Source organism: Microcebus murinus, chromosome 10 (assembly GCF_040939455.1).
Source record: "Microcebus murinus isolate Inina chromosome 10, M.murinus_Inina_mat1.0, whole genome shotgun sequence".
NCBI classification, from domain to species: Eukaryota; Metazoa; Chordata; class Mammalia; order Primates; family Cheirogaleidae; genus Microcebus; species Microcebus murinus.
In genome coordinates this window covers 78905403-78924480 of record NC_134113.1, presented here as the reverse complement: position 1 = coordinate 78924480, position 19078 = coordinate 78905403, and the positions used below count along the sequence as shown (strand labels likewise).

At 37.4% G+C, this 19078-nt stretch overlaps 1 protein-coding gene across 4 annotated transcripts in view; it reads left to right on the top strand.

Moving 5' to 3' along the window:
* IRAG2 (inositol 1,4,5-triphosphate receptor associated 2) overlaps positions 1-19078 on the top strand; it is a 97694-nt gene that overhangs the window by 37194 nt on the left and 41422 nt on the right. The window contains exons 17-21 of one of the 4 annotated variants that reach the window (XM_076007558.1): positions 7845-7959; positions 8400-8562; positions 15955-16016; positions 17199-17279; positions 17845-17941. In XM_076007558.1, the coding sequence (XP_075863673.1) occupies positions 7845-7959; positions 8400-8562; positions 15955-16016; positions 17199-17279; positions 17845-17941 (518 nt within the window). Of the gene's footprint in view, positions 1-7844; positions 7960-8308; positions 8563-15954; positions 16017-17198; positions 17280-17844; positions 17942-19078 lie in introns of those variants that run through there. The other 3 variants (XM_076007559.1, XM_076007560.1, XM_076007561.1) reach the window with 3 other exon arrangements.

Genomic DNA, 19078 nt, shown 5'->3' with positions numbered 1-19078 from the left:
GTCCAGGTGAGGGATATAGTGTTGGCCAGGGCAATAGTCATAGAGGTGGTAAAAATGATTAAATTAAAGCTACATTTTTTTTTGGGGGGGGGGCCAGAGCCAATTACTAGTAAATTAGATGTAGAGCATGCAAGAAAGAGAGGAGTCATCCTTTACTCAGAGGTTTCTGGTCTGAAAACTAGGTAAATGGTGTGATATTTAGATAGCAAAGTCTGGGGGAGATGCGGGTTTTGCATGGATTGGAATAGAAATCAAGATTTAGCATTAGAACATGTTAGCAAGGACAGTTGTTGCATTTAAAAATACATGCTCAAAGCTCATATGTATACCTAACATGATAATAAAAATTTCTAAGGGAGAAAATCTCTGAAGGTTCAACATCTGTTGAATATCTTTAACAGTACTATCTGATTATTTAAAAAGCTATTTCTAAGACTGATTAATAAAGTTCATAAAAGAAAGTTATTATCTTATAGGTGGAAATGCATATTGAAAGTGTTAGTATAACTAAATGTCAGGGGTTCTCAAACTTTTTAAACAGGGGGCCAGTTCACTGTCCCTTAGACTGTTGAAAAGTGCGCACTGTGGGCCCGGGACGAGTCGGCTGCTAAGCAGGACAGGCAGCGGCGGCAAAAACACCCAGCGGGCCAGATAAATGTCCTAGGTGGGTGGCATCTGGCCCGCGGGCCGTAGTTAGAGGACGCCTGCTAAATATGGATGTCTGATGGTCCTTAATGTTCTTTTGCTTTCTTTTGGAAGATAATGGACACTTCTGAAAGCATAGGCTATTCCTGGAGGAGAGAAAAGAAGATAAAATGGATGTCTTAAAAAAAAAAAAAAAAAAAAACAGAGAAAAAGATGTCAGAAGGATCACTTGGAATGGAATAGGAAGCCCTGGACCCTTCTTCACAAGGACACACTAATTCAACAACAATACAATACCAAATTCCTTTTGTGAGAAATTCAGAAACCAGTTGAGAGGTTCCTGCACCCTGGGCAAGCATGAAACTAGCCATATCAAGGCTGGTATGAAAATTTGAGGAGCCCTTACCATGTTCCTTACCCCCAACACAGTGTAATATGATCAGAAAAATTCCTCAGCTCCCTGCTTCTCCTTGGGGAAGAAAAGAATTATTCCACATGTCCAACATTCAAGCTTTTCTGGGGGCTGCCTAAGGTACTTGTTTCTGTTTCACCTGTCTCATGGTGCTGATGGGAACTGGCATACTCTAAATGTCTGGAGGCCACTGAAAACAAGGCAGTTTGAACATGCACGCACTTGCCAGAGCCTCCTACTCCCAGCTCAGTGCAAAGCAAGCAGATGCAAAATGCTAGATCCCAGCTTTTCCCTGGGAGTGGAAGGATGAAAAAGTTGGACCATGCATCTAATATTTCAACTCTTTTGGAGCTACCCAGGGAATTGGCTTCTGTCTCACCTGTCTCAGAGTATTGATAGAACCTGGCATACTTTAGATGCTTGGGGGCTGCTAAGAAGAAAAACAGTGGTCTGGACTAGTGTGAACGTTTGAGAGTCCCCCCTGGAATCTCTGGATTCTGGGTCAGTTAAGGGTTTTCTCCTGTAGGAGACCAGTCTATGAAGACTAGAGAAACTGGCTATTTTTTCTAATGTGTAGGTAAAAGCACAAAGACTCAAGGAAAATAAAGAAACAGGGAAATATTAATATGTCTCAAAGGAACAAAATAAATCTCTGGAAACTGACCCTAATGACACACATAAATGATTTACCTGACAGAGAATCCAATAAAGATACTAAACAAAGTCTAGAGAACAATGTATGAACAAAGTGAGAATTTTAACAAAAAGCTAGAAAATACTAAAAAGTACTGAACTTGGAGCTGAAGAATTAATAATTGGACTAAAAATTCACCAGAGGGATTTAATCAAACAAAGGAAAAGATCAGTAAGCTTGAAGACAGGTTATTGGAAAAAGCAAAAAAAAAAAAATAATAATAATAATAGAAGAGCGAACAAAGCTTAAGGGACTTATGGGCTATCACCAAGTGGAATAATATATGTGTTATTGAAATCCCAGAGGAAATGAAAGTGAGAAAAGGAAAGGTTACTCAAACAAATAATGGCAACATTTTTCCAAATCTGGGGAAGGAAATGTACGTTTAGATCAAGGAGGCCCAAAAGATCCCAAATAAGATGAACCTAAAGAAATCCACACCAAGAGATTATAAACAAACTGTCAAAAGTCAAAGAGAATTTTGAAAGCAGCAAGATAAAAGTGATTCATCACATAAAAGGGGATACCCATAAGACTATCAGCAAATTTCTCAGCAGAAACAGTGCAGGCCAGAAGTGAGTGGGATGATATATTTAAAAGGATGAAAGTACAATAATATACCTGGTAAAACTCCTCAAAAATGAAGGAGAAAGAGACTTTCCCAGACAGACAAAATCTGAGGGAGTTTATCATTATTAGACCTGCCACAGAGGAAATACTGAAGTTAGTTCTTCAAGTTGAAACAAAATGATGCTAAACAGCAATATACCACCATGTGTAAGTATTAAATGCATTGATAAAGATAAATATGTAGACAAATATACAATATTGTAATACTGTAATGATAATGAATAAGCTACTTAATTCTAATATAAAAGTATTATAAGTAACTATATAAAATATGTTAATGGATACAAAAGATAGATGTAAATTATGATATCAATAACATAGAGTATATGGTGGGGAAGAGTAAAAGTATATAGTTTTTGTATGTGATTGAAGTTGTTATCAGCTTAAAATAGACTATTAGAACCACAGAAATTGTATGTAAGTCCCATGGTAACCACAAAGAAAATACCTAGCAAAGAGGCACAAAAATAAAAATCAGAGTATATCAATAAAAAAAATCAACAAAACTCAAAGGAAGACAACAAGAGAGGAAAAGAAAGACATACAAGACAGGAAACAAATAACAAAATGGCAATAGTAAGTCCTTTCTTATCAATAATTACTTTAAATGTAAATGGTTTGAACTTTGCAAAGACATAGAGGGCTGAAAGTATTTACAATTTTTTTTTTTTAAACCTAAAGTCTAACTATATGCTGTCTTCAAGAGACGTTATTTTTAGGGATGGGGTTTTACTCTGTCACTTGGGCTAGAGTGCGGTGGCATGATCATAGCTCTCTGCAGCCTCAAACTCCTGGACTCAAGCAATCCTCCCACCTTAACCTCCTAAGTAGCTGGGAGTACAGACATGTGTCACCATGGCCAACTAAGTTTTTAATTTTTTGTAGAGACGGTGTCTTGCTATATTACCCAGCTTGGTTTTGAACTCATGGCCTCAAGTGATCTTCCTGCCTTGGCCTTCCCAATGCTGGGATATTACAGGTGTGAGCCACTACACCTGGCCTAAGAGATTCACTTTAGATTTAAATACATATATAGGCTGAAAGTGAAGAGATAGAAAAAGATATTCCATGCATATAGTAACCAAAAGAAAGCAGAGGTGACAATACTTACACCAGACAAAATAGACTTTAAGTCAGAAACTATCATAAGAGACAAAAAAGGACATTATATAATGATAAAAGGGTCAATTTACCAGGAAGGTATAACAATTATAAATATCTATGCACCCAACATCAGAGCACCTAAATATATAAAGCTAACACTTACAGAACTGAAGGGAGAAGAAATAGAGAGCAAGAGAGTAGGAGTCTTCAGTATTTAAATTTCAATAATGGATGGAACATCTAGACAGAAAGTCAATGAAGAAACAGCAAATTTTAATAACACTAGAAGCCAAATGGACCTCAGTTATATACAGGATATTCCACCCAACTACAGCAGAATATACATCCTTCTCACATGCACATGAATATCCTTTGCATCCCATGTTAGGTCACAAAACCAGTTTTAGCAAATTTAAGAAGTTGGAAGGCATACTAATTATCTTTTTCCTACCACAATGGAATGAAACTAGAAATCTAGAATGAAAACTGGAAAATTCACAAATGTGTGGAAATTAAATAACACACTCCTGAACAACAAATGGATTAATGAAGAAATCAAAAGGAAAATTATAAACATCTTGAGACAAATGGTAACAAAAACATGCCAAAACCTATGAGATGCAGCCAAAGCAGTACTAAGAGAAAGTTTTATAGTGATAAACACATTAAAAAAGAACTCAGATAACCTAATAACATCTCAAAGAACTAGGAAAAGAGCAACTTAAGCCCCAAATTAGCAGGAGGAAATAATAAAGATTAGAACAAAAATTTTAAAAAGGAGTAGAAATACAATAGAAAAAACAACAAAACTGAGTTGTTTTCTGAAAAGATAAAATGGACAAAGATTTAGGCTACAAAAAGAGGACTCAAAATCAAAAAGGAAAGGAAGGGCTGGATGCGGTGGCTCACGCCTGTAATCCTAGCAGTCTGGGAGGCTGAGGCGGGCGGATTGCTTGAGGTCAGGAGTTTGAAACCAGCCTGAGCAAGAGTGAGACACCCCGTCTCTACTATAAATAGAAATAAACTAATTGGCCAACTAAAATATATATAGAAAAAATTAGCCAGGCATGGTGGCACATGCCTATAGTCCCAGCTATTCGGGAGGCTGAGGCAGTAGGATTGCTTGAGCCCAGGAGTTTGAGGTTGCTGTGAGCTAGGCTGACGCCACGGCACTCACTGTAGCCTGGGCAACAAAGGGAGACTCTGTCTCAAAAAAAAAATTAAAAAAAAAAAAAGAAAGATATTACAACTAAAGGTGCAAAAATATTATGTGAAGGACCATAAAAGACTACTATAAATAATTATATGCTAAAAAATTAGATAACCTAGAAGAAATGGACAAATTCCTAGAAACAAATACCATACTCAGGCCGGATCATGAAGAAATAGAAAATCTAAACAAACCTGTATAAGAGTAAGGCATTTAAGACTGCCATGTGACTTGTATTCTACTCATGCTAGTTTTGAGCTCAGGGCTTTATGAAACAAAACCTGGGCAAAACCATGTAGTTGGTCTGTGAAAATCTTACCTCTTGGTGTTTTTATTGTTATAATTAATATTGACAAATTCTAAAAATGTGGATTAAATGAATAGAAGTCAATAAATTTCATTTTTCACTAAATTAGAAAGGATCATTTTGTTTTTGAAGTTTTATTCTATTTTCATAATAAAACACTATGGCCACAGGGAAAAATTGTTTCTAGTGTGGCAGTCAGTGTGTTAAGTCAGCAATTGAACACCTCCCAACAAAGAAAATCCCAGGATGAGATGACCTTACAGGTGAATTCTACCAAAGATTTGAAGAAGATTAATACCAATCCTTCTGAAACTCTTCAAAAAAATGTGAAGAGAAGAAAACAGTTCCAAACTGATCTTATGAGACCAACATTGCCCTGATACCAAAGCCAAACAAGGACACTATAAGAAAACAAAGCTCTAGGATAATATCTTTGATGAATATAGGTGCAAAATCTTTAAGAAACCATAAACTACCTAAATTCAACAGCACATTAAAAGGCTCATACACTATGACCAAGTGCCATTTATCCCTGGGATGCAAGAATGATTTCAACATATGCAAATCAATTAATGTGATATACTACATTAACAAAATGAAGGGTAAATATTGCATAATCATCTCTGTAGAGACAGACAAAGCGCTGATAAAATTCAAGTCTTCTCTGTGAAAACTATCAACAAACTAGGAATCAAAGGAAGCTACCTCAACATAAGTTATATATGAAAAGCCCACAGCTAACACCTTAATGGTGAAAAACATAAAGCTTTTAAGATCCGGGGACAAGGCAAGAATGCCTACTCTTGCAACTTGTCTCCAATATAGTACTGGAAGGCCTAGCCAAGAGCATTTAGGCAAGGAGGGAACAAAAGCATACAAATTGAAAAGGAAGAAATAACAAAAAACCAAATAACCCGGTTTTAAAATGAGTAAAGGAGTTGAATAAACATTTTTCAAAAGATGTACAAATGTTCAACAGGTATATGAAAAGATCCTCAACATAGCTAATCAGAGAAATTCAAATTAAAACCACAATTAGATATTGTCTCATACCTGTTAGGATGGCTATTACTAAAAATAGGAAAAAAATGATAATAAATGTTGGTGAGGATATGGAGACATTGGAACCCTTGTACACCATTGGGGGGAATATGAAATGGTGCAGGCACTATGCAAAAACATTAAGGAATTTCCTCAGAATATTAAAAATTGAACTACCGTATGATCCAGCAATCCCACTTCTGGGTATTTGTCCAAAATAATTGAAATCAGGATCTGGAAGAGATATTTACATTTTCTCGTTCATTGCTGCATTATTCACAATAGCCAAGTTTTGGAAACAACCTAAATGTTCACAGATGAATAGATAAAGAAAACGTAATATATACATACAATGGAATATTATGCAGCTGTAAAAAAGAAGGAAATCCTGCCACACGTGACAACATGGATGAACCTGGAGGACCTCATGCCAAGTGAAATAAGACAATCACAGGAGGAAAAATACCACATGATCCCACTTACCTGAGGCATCTTAAACTCATACAGTAGAGAGCAGAATGGGAGTTTCCAGGGGCTAGGGGCAAGGGGAAATGAAGAGTTGCTATTTAATGGGTATAGAGTTTCAGCTGCATAGGATGCATCAGTTTTAATGATCTGCTGTACAACAGTATGCCTATAGTTAACAATACTGTAAATTTGTTAGGAGGGTAAATCTCCTGTTAAATGTTCTGCCTCAGTAGGAAAAAGCAAAACAAAACAAGAAACAACTGACCATATGCTATTGAAGAATGCTCAGTAGATTGTGTGTGGTGATTTAGGTAGTTTTTATTTTTGGTTAGCATTTTGTCTACTTGTTTACCAGTACGGTAAAGCATTCTATGAAACCATTCTTGCCTCTTACATGGTCCTTCTTGTAACCGGGTCTTGTAACCTTCTTGTAACCGGTGTAGATTTATGCCAGTGTGCATGGGATTCTGATTATAGTTTAACATTTGAGAGGCAAGCAAAAGGCCTACATCTTCCTCACTGCTTTGAAAGTTTATCATCCCTCTTTTATTTAAGTTAAATTGTTGCCAGCTAATCATTGATATGTTGACATGTAGCACAGATTAAATAATCTCATCAGCTAAAAGCAAATGCATTTTTTAACGTATTTTGGAGATTAGTGTTGGATACAGTAACATAATGACACTATGACATTTGTAGTGGGGAAGAGGGGAAAGGGGAAGGACTTAAAGAAAGACAAGACTGTAGTGGAAATGTCCACAGCCAGTTTTCATCTGTGTGGTCCTTCCTGTGCTCATAACACATACTTATACCATGATTGACAACCCTTAAGGAGAAAGGCTAAGGTCATGAGACAAAGCTCTCTCTTCTTTTTTCTCTTTTTTCCCTCCCCCCTTTTTTCTCTCCTTCCTTTGTTTTTCTGCAAAAGCTAGCTATGATGTGTAAGTATTGCACCTGTCACCCTGACCTCATTGTGAGCCATCCTCCCAGCAACTGTGCAACCAATGCTGAGTACTGTGCGTGTAGCTTGTGGGGAACTGAATATATTTAATAGCAGTGTAAAATAGGAAAACAAAATGTCCTTGTCTGTAAAGTAGGGGTATTAGGCTAAGTGATCAATATGATTGCTTTCCTTAAGGTTTTATATTTGTGCAGCATCTATATGTACATAAATACTTTCACTTTTTCCTCTCATGTCTGAGGAAGTATGTTAAGTTTGAATTTGTCACAATTTCCCAGAGTGACTCTTAGATGAAATGTCACTGACAGCTTGCGGTTTGGACTTTTTGCTTGCTTTCTTTCATTTTTTTTTTTTTTTTTTTTTTGACTCTAGTCAGAAACAGCTAGAAGCCATTAGGCAACTGCAAGAAGATGCTGTCAACCAGGAAGCCATCCTCAGGAAGAGGCTCCAGGAAGCCGGCCAACGGCTGGCGGATGCAGAGGAACAGGTAGGGTGGCCCTTGACTACATCAGATTCAGGACAAGTCTCCTCAGATGTTCTTAAAACCAGGAAATAAAAATGGAGGAGGAACAACAATAGAAAAACAAAGAGGAACTGTGAAGTTCAGTCCCTAGCGACTGGCAGCGGGCGGAGGAAGTACAGGGGGAGTGTAAGAGAGGCGGTGTCAACAGCCCGCTGATGAAACAGGCAAGTCTGCAGAAAGAGGCAAGCTGACATATCAGGACTTTGCCGCTGTAGAAATAGCTCAGGCACACCAAGCCCATGCAAACACAGAATTGCAGAAGTTCAGGAGAGGCTTATCACTTCCCTGAGAAGAAAAGCACATTTTTTTATTCAGCTTTGTGTGCATAATCAGAGTGAGCGGCTCTCAATCGCTTGCTTTCCTGGCCGCACTGCTAAAATCCAGTATTAACTACCCGTATCCAGGTTAAGGATCGAGATCGGGCAGCCCACTCTGCCAGGGAAAAAGCTGCGTCCCTACTGCAGAAATTAGAGGAAGCAATTTCAGAACAACGGAACCTGCAAACTCTAAATGCTGAGTTATCGGACGCTTGTCAGACCCTTGGGCAGAAGACAAGGAAACTGAAAAGTGAGTAGCAAATATTCACTTATGCCCCAGGTCAGTTCACCCTGAGGTGGGGCAAAGGACCACAGCCATTTTTCTAGATTACAGCCGAGGTATTATTACTGGATTTATGGCAATGCAATGGTTTGAGAAGGCAGGGGGGCTTTCAGACAGGTTTGCTTAGTGGCTAGGTGCATGGATTTAACCATTAGCTTTCATTTTTGGTTGTTTAAAACAAGCTGGATTTGTCTGTGACTGTTTTTTTTCTTTTAAAATGAAATAAAACTTCTCAATATCTCTAAAAGTAAACAAGAAGAAAAAAATCTTGCATGCATGAAATATTTGAAATTGCAAACTGTTTACATATTCTACCCTGATTTTATTAGCTAGTTTTTACCCATCATATGGTAGAAAAGGCTCTGCCTCTCTGTTTTCTTTTCAGTGGTAATTTTAGGGGATTGGGCAAAATCATTATAAGTTTGATATGTATAAAAATATTAAATATGTGTAAATATCCTTTTTAAATTTTAATGCATTTTTATACACACTTTGCACTTTAAAAATAGGAATATTTGTCATTTTTCTGTATTGCTTAAAAGTGCGTAAGCATTTAAAAAGGATTTATGTGAGAAGGCAATTGTCAAATTACAGATGTCATTATTTGAAACCAGTTTTATTCTAGAAAGATCGTGTGGTAAAAATAAAACTTAGCCATTTATCAGACAACTGCTTTTGTTAAGCTAGCTTCTTGTTCTATCAGTGTAAATGTTCTTTTTATAGAAAATTAGTTGGTTGGAGGAATAAACAACTAAATATAAGCTTGAGATAACCTAGAGATGAAAATTTCAGGCTTGTGTTTGGGATTTATTATACCCTTTCTACTGTTATTTGAGAAAGCTACTTAAGAGTTTAAAGAATTGTCTAGTTTCAAATTAGCAATGGTTAGTCAATATTTTATTATTTTTAAATCCTTGTGAACGTGCCAGTTTTCAACAATTCTACATATTAGTTTAGTTTGATTCACTCTGTTAGGCAATATAAGGCATGCTTTAAATTACATAGTTTATATGTTGTTTTACTATTGCCCAGAGAGCATTGGAGAAGGTTCCCTTGTCATTACAACTGTTCATGTTGAGACATGAATCATAAGGCATTCCAGATTTGGCTGAAGGTGTGTCTGCTTTAGACACTGCGATCAGAGGACTAATCTTTTGTTCCAGCTATATTTATCTGTTGATTAAATCAATATTATCCTCCAGTTTTATAAACGACTAAGAATTTATGTCCCTTTTTTTCTCCCCATGATTTCCTTATATTACCTTCTTGGAAGAGTCAACTTTGTAACTTTTATTCCAAAGTATACATTCTTGATATTATGAACTTGCTATTATTGTCTTCCCAGTTTTTATCCTCAGGGGATAATTGATTCAACTCTTATTAAAAGCAGAATATGAAATCTGTCTTGGGTTGAATGCATGTATTTTTTTTCCTGCCTGGATACAGTAGGGTGGACACTTCCTTTTTGTCTTGAGTTGCTCATAACCTGCCTGGATTTATGAAATCCCTGACTTGTGTCTTTTGCTGCCCAAAGAAGGCATACATATCAGGATTTTGCTCATAAGACCATTTGCTTATGAAGATCTTTCTAATCATACTCTTAAAAGTCAATCTTTGGAAGAAGGAGGAAATCTACATAGCACATATTTTCCAAATGTTCTCTACAAAAGATAATCCAGATAGACTGTGAACAAATGTCAATGAGGTAGGACAGTTACCACACAAACACATCCACGCACAACCCACCATGGCCACTGCCGCCCATGCTGTTTGAATTCTGAGTCAGACGTTTGAATTCTGAGTCAGGAAACAAAAATATTTAAATCTATTTAGCTTTTCTGAAACTCTCTGTCTAGTTTAATAAATTTCACGAAGTGTTTAGGGCAATTGCTTTCTGATCCATCTAAGAAGATTCATCAGCAAATTGTGTGGCGATGCAGTTGGTTTGTCCAAATGTTCAGATCAATGTGCTCAGTATTCACAGACTTGGAACAAGGAATTTGTTTGTGATATTTGGTTAGAAATCCTGAACTTTGTGTTGAATAATAATCTTATTCAAGTTTTCCAAGGCCATCAGGACTGGACTGATTTATGAGGTAATTAGTGTGCATGCCTCCATGAAATGTGCCATTAGAGCTATTAAATTTCTTGAGTGGTTACTCACGTATTTTCTTTCTTCTGCTTCTTTGTTTATATCTAAGCATCTTTTTAACATAGGCAATACTGAATGATAATGAGTGTTTGCTTTAGAAAGGAAATTTTAAAAGTTTCTTAGCTCTAGTGTATGCATGGAACATACTAGGATGATCTTATGTACAGAAATCATAGACTAATTGATCTCAACTATCATCCCTTATTATTCACCATCTCTCATCCCTATCTAATATGAAATATTCATTGAGTCAGTCATTTAATAGACAGTGAAGGAATTACCTTTAGGAACCATAAATATTTCCTTGGGGAAAAATCCTGAGACCCTCCTGTATATTATAATTTCTTATTTGAATATAGTATCTGCATATGAACTTCATAGTTTAGAGAAGACTTTTCTTTTTTTTTTTTTTTTTTTTTTTGAGACGGAGCCTCACTCTGTTGCCTGGGCTAGAGTGCCGTGGTCTCAGCCTAGCTCACAGCAACCTCTAACTCGTGGGCTCAAGCAATCCTCCTGCCTCAACCTCCTGAGTAGCTGGGACTACAGGCATGTGCCACCATGCCTGGCTAATTTTTTCTATATATTTTTAGTGGGCCAATTAATTTATTTCTACTTTTAGTAGAGACAGGCTGGTCTTGAACTCCTAACCTTGAGTGATCTGCCCACCTCGGTCTCCCAGAGTCCGGGGCGTGAGCCACCTTGCCCGGCCTTAGAGAAGACTTTTCACTTAAACAATTGCATTGAACACTCTCTTCTAGCTTGCTATTCTTAGGTTGGAGGGCACGAAGTATGGGAGAGGAAAGTGCCTTACAGCTGTGAGGATGGATGCAAATGAGAGCTATGTATCCTCAGTAGTCAGTAAACAAGATGGAAATATGCCAAAGAAGAGGGGATCCAGGTGATTGAGACAGTTAAAGAAAGTGTTGGAATGAGTGCCAAGGAGAAAAAAAACCAAAGCTAAATACAGCTTGCTCAACAGCTCCAGTGGGATGGGGACCCAAGTTTTTCCAAATGAAAAATGTAGTTATGGATGAAATTATCCAGGAAATGTAGTATAATGATTAAGAGCATGGGATTGAAAGTTAAACCTGTATTCTAACTCTAAGTAGCTGCGTGTATAGGTGAGTAAACCACTTTGCCTCTCTGAGCTTCCGTATCCTCTTCTGTTAAATGCAGTTGTTGTGAATTATAAATAACATGTCAAATGCAAAATGGTAGTTAGTGTGTGGCCACAGTTGGTATACATGCTGTGCTAGAGCACGTGTCTATGACGTGAATCACCTCATTTGTGATAGGTAAATGGGGAATGACATGGTAGTGTAATATGGAAGTTACATTGTTTCATTCATGATTTTCTTGGGAATGGGATTTGGACTGGTAGGAATAGAACTCACATCTTCAGCAGGAGAGGAAAAAGCCCTTAGCTTGGCTGCTGAACAGGCAGCAGGAGCCCTCTCAGCTTTATTTTGAGAAAATTAAAAAACAAGTATCTGCACCTGGGCCTTCTTCCCCTGAGATTATGAACCCCAGCCTTGCAGAGCCTCATCTCTGGCAGATCTTACCCCATTATGTGTTCACTTTGGCAGCCTCTCTCTGCCTCTGAGGTCCACTTCCATCTGCGTTTTCTTTGCACCCCACGAGCACTGTTCCAGTGAAAGCTAAGCATCACTGGCATTTCTGCTCTCTTGTCTCCGTGCATCTCTGGTATCCTGTAAGGCATTTTAAGATCATGTCTGAGTTATCTATGTTATCTTCCTAGGCACTAATAATTTAATAATTGTGGGTTAGTGCTCTGGTTATAATGTTGCCTATATTTCTTCCTAACCCTGTTTATCTCATAAACCCTCTGGTGTTTCTGTTCTTAGAATTTTTCATTCTTTTTTTATTCATGTATATTTAACATATCATAAAATGTTCAGATCTTGAGTGTATTGTTCAACCAGTTAGATAAATGCACATCAAAACACAGAACTTCTATCACCCCAGAGTCTTCCCTTGTGCCACTTCCCAGTCAATGCCTCTTCCCCACCTCCACCACCAGGAGGCGCTACCACTAGTCTGACAGGTTAGTTTAGCCTATTCCAGAATTGAGTTACACGGTATGTACTTTTTCGTGTGTTTTTCTTCTTTCCCCCAGCATGATAATTTTGAGATTCATCTACATTGTGTTTATCAGGAATATATATATATAAGGAATATATTTTTATTGTTGAGTTGCATGTGTTTGTATAAGCATTCCAAATTTGATTATTTTTTTCCTATTTTTGGATATATAAAGTATTTTCACTTTGGGGGTTGTAATGGATAAAGCTGCTAGAACATCTACGTAACAGGTCTTTGTGTGTGGACATGTGTTTTTATTTCACGTAGAATAATTAGGAATAGAATGCTAGGCCATAGGGTATTTGTGGCTCTACCTTTTTAAGCAAGTGTCAGTTTTCCATAGTGTTTATAGCATTTCACTCTCCCAACCAGCAGTGTGTGGGAGATCCAGGTGTTGCAGACCTTCAGTGTTTGGAAGTGCCAGACTTTTTCATTTCAGCCACTCTACCGGGTATTTCACTGCGATTTTAATTTGTATTCTTCAGATGACTGATGATGATGAACACTTTCTCATGTGCTGATTGACCCTTGTATGTCTTCTTTCAGAAGCCTCTAAGTGTTTTGCCCATTTTAAAATAGGTTGTTTGTCCTTTTTTTGTTGCATGTAAGTCCTTTGACAGATATATGTGTGTGTGTGTTATTGTATAATATAGTGAATTATTTCGCTTAGTCTGTGGTTTTTAATGAACCCTGATATTTTTAATACACAATTTTGCAGAACATGAGGTTTTTTTTTCAGTTAATATATAAATTGGGTTATTAAAGTCTATATTCCATAAATGTCAACCATCATCGCTAGCTGACATTATTACAGCTCTAATGATGTTATGGTTTTCATTTTCAAGAGTCAATTAATTGTGGGGCCTTTGCCCTCAAGCCTCATTGCACAGTCGTTTAGAAAGTTGCTGTATTCCAGCTTCCTGCAAAGGCACTGTGTCCACGACACCTGGTCCCATCCTACATCACAGGTGACAGCAGCAGGGGACACAGTGGCCATTGTTTTGCTTCTGTAGGAAGACTAAATGTTCTAGAGACATCTGCAGGTCCAACTTCAAACACACAAAGATTATGCAAAGGTCAATGCAAATTGAGGCCATAAGGCAGCTTGTTTTGCCATGTGGAAAATATGGAAATAGTTGCTACACATTGCACAAAACATCTGTTGAAACTGGTTTTCAATTTGAATGCTCTGAGATAGAGTCTGTCTAAAACCCAAGATTGCCTGGTGGGCAAGCAGATGGGTAATTTTGACAGTCTTATACTAACTCATTATTTCTTAATGGAATAATTCTGAACCATAAGATTAGTTTGGTAATTCTAAGACACTATTTTGTATTTTAGAGATACATGACCTTCAGAAACATGGCCACTTCTGAAAGCTTTGGTTGGTATTATTTAGCTATAGATCAGGAGAAGGCAGGGCCTTCTCCCTTAATTCAGTTAACACAGAGATTTTTCAAAAATCTAATCTTTACTAAAGTTCTGAGTATTAATAAGAAAAAAAAATTTTAGTTACTTTAACAGGTTAGAAATACTTTTTTTTTTTTTTTTTTTTTTTTGAGACAGAGTCTCACTCTGTTGCCCGGGTTAGAGTGTCGTAGCATCAGCCTAGCTCACAGCAACCTCAAACTCCTAGGCTCGAGCAATCCTCCTACCTCAGCCTCCCGAGTAGCTGGGGCTACAGGCATGCACCACTATGCCTGGCTAATTTTTTCCATTTTTTAGTAGAGACAGGGTCTTGCTTATGCTCAGGTTGGTCTCAAACTCCTGAGCTCAAACAATCTGCCCATCTCAGCCTCTCAGAGTGCTAGGAATAAAGGCGTGAACCACTGCACCCGACTAGAAATACTTTTTAAAAAATGTGTTTACTGGGCCTAGCTGTGCTGTGCCAAGCTTAGTTGAAAAACAAGTTATTTTTATTAAAAAAATGAGTCTTATAAAATAAAACTTTTATGTGGTAATTTTCTACATAATAGAAAGCCCTTTTTCCTGAAAAACAATTAAAAATTAGATTATGTACTCCTTTTCACATATATTAGCATTATGTTCATGACTCAGAATTTCTTCAGGCTATTAAGACATAAAACTGTTGATCTATAAAATAAGAAGCACCAGATTTCTATGTGTTTTGGATACCAGAGTATCTGCTGTTAATAATTTTTCTGGCTGTTAGTGGTAAAAAAAACAAAAAAATAGTGGTAGCTATTAATATGCTTCCATCTAGCAGAGTTCCTTAACCTTGTTTAAATTTTTGCTTTTTATCTTCTGTGGGCCGAGAAATCAGTCAAGCTAGTGAGAATTACGTATACATTCAGAGCCCACTGCCTGAGTCGAAGTGTGAGTTTTGCCACAGGAATAAAGGGCACGGATATCAGTAGCTATTTTGGTTGTTCAAAAGATTTGGATTTATTTTCTCATTCTTGGCTATATTTCAAAGAGTATGGCATGTCCAACAAATAATGTGTTGTTATGGAAATCAAAGAGTTAGATATTTCCCCCCATTTCCATTGTTTCAGGGATAAGACTTGGGAAGTTACTGGCAAGCTGGTTTTAGCAAAATAGAAAGGCAAATATTTTTAAGTTCACAGAATAGTACCCCGAATTGAGCACTGTTCCATGAGTCCAAGTTCAGCTCTGACAGTTGACATTTCAGTCCTCTGGACACCAGTGTTTTCATGATCCTCAGATCTGCTTGTAGGATTCTGGGCTTCTAGGGCTGTAATTCTAGGGCTCAAGCAGAGGTTTCTAGGTGAGAGGATTTCTGTATCGGTAGGAGGTTGGACTGAATGACTTCTAAGGTGTATTCTTATTTTAAGATTGGATAATTCTGCGACTCACTTCTAGAAGACAATTCACTTGCTGCAGCTACCAAGGTAAATTTTAAACACCCGAGGGTGATAATAGGTTAGCTGTTCCAGTTTGCTTTTTCCGTTTTCCCCAGCTACAAGCTGAGAATGCCATTCTCGGAAATCATAGTTCTCCCCTCTCCTTTCCTTCGGGCCCTAAATGTAAAGCCATTAAAAGTTTACGAAGCAATGATATGCATTGAGAGAAAGGAAGTTCAAAACGGTCATATTGAAGCTGGTTATACATTCTCTTTGTAGCAACAATTGAGTTGCTTCGAAAGAAGTTAATTGAAGGGAGACTCCATGGCTTGCTATTTCAGGTAAAAAGAAAAACAGCCACAAAGAAAAACCTCTGTGATATGTGTTTACTCACTGTGTGGGGAAGACGTCTGACTTGTGTAAGGTTTTGAAGCTAGTTCATGATCTATAGATGACTTTAATCACTAAGTTAAATAAGCAACTTAGAAGAAGATGCTTTGGTGGGCTTTGTTCTCTTACACACTGAAAGCATTTAGCAATACAAGAGTGGAGAGCTCACATTACTGAGGCTCCTGATAATGTCTTCCAGAGAGGAAGCATTTTAGAATTTACTTGGCCCAGGCACTGTTTCTGTTAGCAAAGAGCCAGTTTTTTAGTCTTAGACACCTCCTTTCTGAGGATAAGGGTGTATCCTTCAATTCGGAATCTTATGTTGAAATTTCCAGTAGGCTTTGAATAGGCTTTACTAGTCACTATTGCTTTTTTCTTTTTCCTATTTGAATTAAACTTTCTACTTCTTTCTGTCTGCATGTCTCCGTATATCCCTGGTAGAGCTCAATGTATTTCTCTCCCTTATGATGCTTGGTGAGTCTCCCTTTTGCTCATAAAGGAAGAACATAAGGGACCAGCCAGGTTGGCGCTGAAGAAGGGGACGGAGGAGGAAAGAGGGTGATATTTGCATGGATCTGTTTCCTGGGTATAATGCAGACACATCTGTTTAAGCAGGGGAAAAAAAAATTATTCATGTGGAAGATTAAGCTAGGCAGAATGCCTAAAAAGCCCTCGGCTATAAGTTGAGCTAGAAAAACCTCCGTATCTAAAGATGCTTTAATCATCTCAAGAACGCCAACATTTTGTATTGTAACTATGATAGATATGTATCTGCATCTTGGCTCGAGGCCATCATTTTATTGCTAAAAATTTTTCACAGACACATTTTACTACTCTGAGTTCTGTCTCCAACCAGCTCCTTTGGCTTCTTCCTAAAAATGCCAGTGAAAAAAATCTTTGTTTCTTGTCCGTGATCTTTGGATTTCATTCCTAGATCAAGTGATGGGGAAACTACAATGAGAGGTTTACAGTTACAAATGTGTTCCCTTAAAGTGGAATATGAGATTAAAAAAAAAAAACTAGTCAATTTTACCCACCTTAGGTAGTGTCATATTTGAAGTCTAGTGTGTTTTGTATCTTTGACACTTTCTTCTTTCTGTATTTGAATGCACTCCACCATTTTCTCATGACAGAGCCTTTTAGATGAAAGATTTCCTCACTATGATCCCCTGTCCTGCACAAATACAGTACAACAACCTCTTAAAGAAAAATTGGTTAGCATGAGCATTTTGAAATTATTTAGAATCCACATCTATGCCAAAATAGAAAGCTAAGCCCCATGTGTATTGGAAGCCTTAGCATCCTAAACTGTATTGCTAAGAGATTATCAGATGAAGCAATGGATATCTATTTTTTTCTTTTCTTATTTTTTCAGATACGTGTACATACAATTCTGGTTGGTCCTAAGAAGTAGCACTATTTCAAAATCTTTTATCGCAGTATCATGAAGCATTTTGTCACTAAGCTTGCCCCCTCACTCCTACCTTTTTCTTCTCAGAGCCTTTGTTTATATCAAAGTGTCAATTATTTGGAATTGATGATGCTAAGTTTTTGAACTGTGATTTTTTGATAAGAATTATAATTTACTTATAGGGTATATTTAATCAAACGCATCAAAGCTTTTTTACTTGACATCATTTCTTTCCTTCCTGACCTCTCTCACGGGGTCATTTGAGACTAATGATAGTCTTTCTATTTTGGAAGGTGAAGAGAGTAGGTTATGAAATGCGTTATGTTACGCTCCTTTAGACAGCTAATAATCCTTGGTTTTCTGTTCAGAAGCAGTGTTGCCACAAACCATATGGTGGTCAGGAAGCAAGAATACATCAGACACCCCTGACCTTGAAACATACGTGCTGGTACACACCTCTGCTGGGTAAGAATGGGTAGCCCCTTCTTACACCTGCTCAAACGTGGCTGGGGGTGGGATGCATTGGAAAGGGAAAATAATTAGTCACAATTGTATTCATATAGGAAGAATTGTTGAATACTAGATATTTATCCCCGAATTCAGTCAATCAATATATATCTGGGCACTTACTCTGTGTAAGGCACTATATGATGATGCATCATATAGTATAAATCCTAAAGTCTCTCACAGACAGGGGTAGAGGAGGAGATGAGATGTGGGCTCAGAGAAGTCAAAGAAGACTCCATAGAAGAGGATAGAGTTGAATCAGCCTTGAAAGAGGGGTTGGATTTGGAAAAGCAAAAAGTGTCAAAAAAAAAAATGTATTCCAATGGGTGAGAGTGATATGAGCAAACAACAACAAAAGGAGAAGTAAGAATGCAAAAGGCCTAACTGTTTGAAGAAGAGTCACAGCTGGACAAGTCATTTTGGAAACAAAAGGATTCAGGTTGAGATACAGTAGAATATAATTTTGGAGAAGGAAAAGCAGGTGTGGGTCAAGTCGTAGACTATTATTCAATGGCAGGCTAAGGAGAAAGAGCTTTATCCTAGGAAATGCTCAAAGTGGTGACATCTCTGAGTACAACCTGGATGTGGTTAAAAGCAAAAGTTAATGTCTGGTTCTGAAATGTCAAAAGAAATGGGATGATCATCAAAATAAATTTAAGAAGGAATAAAGAGTAAATAGAGTGATTTATGGATCATTTAAACTTGAGAATGCCACTACTAATGGAGTGTCCATGTGTATCAGACGATAGATTAGTGCTTTATAGAGATTATTATATTCACAATAACTCGGTGATAATTACCACCAACAGTAGCAACCCTTGAAGAGCGCTCACTATGTACCAGGCACAGTGCTATGCTCTTAACATGTCTATTAACTCATTGAACCCTCACATTCCCATGAGGTAGGTGTTTATGTAATTCCCAGTTTAAAGATGAGAAAAAAGGAACATGGAATAAGTAATTTGCCCAAAGTCACCTCTCACTTCATGTATAAGTAACTAAAGCCCAGGGTGGCTTAGTTAGTTAGTTAAGATCACATAACTTGTATGTGACAGAGCCAGGATTTGAACTACAAATTTGTGATTGACTCCAAAG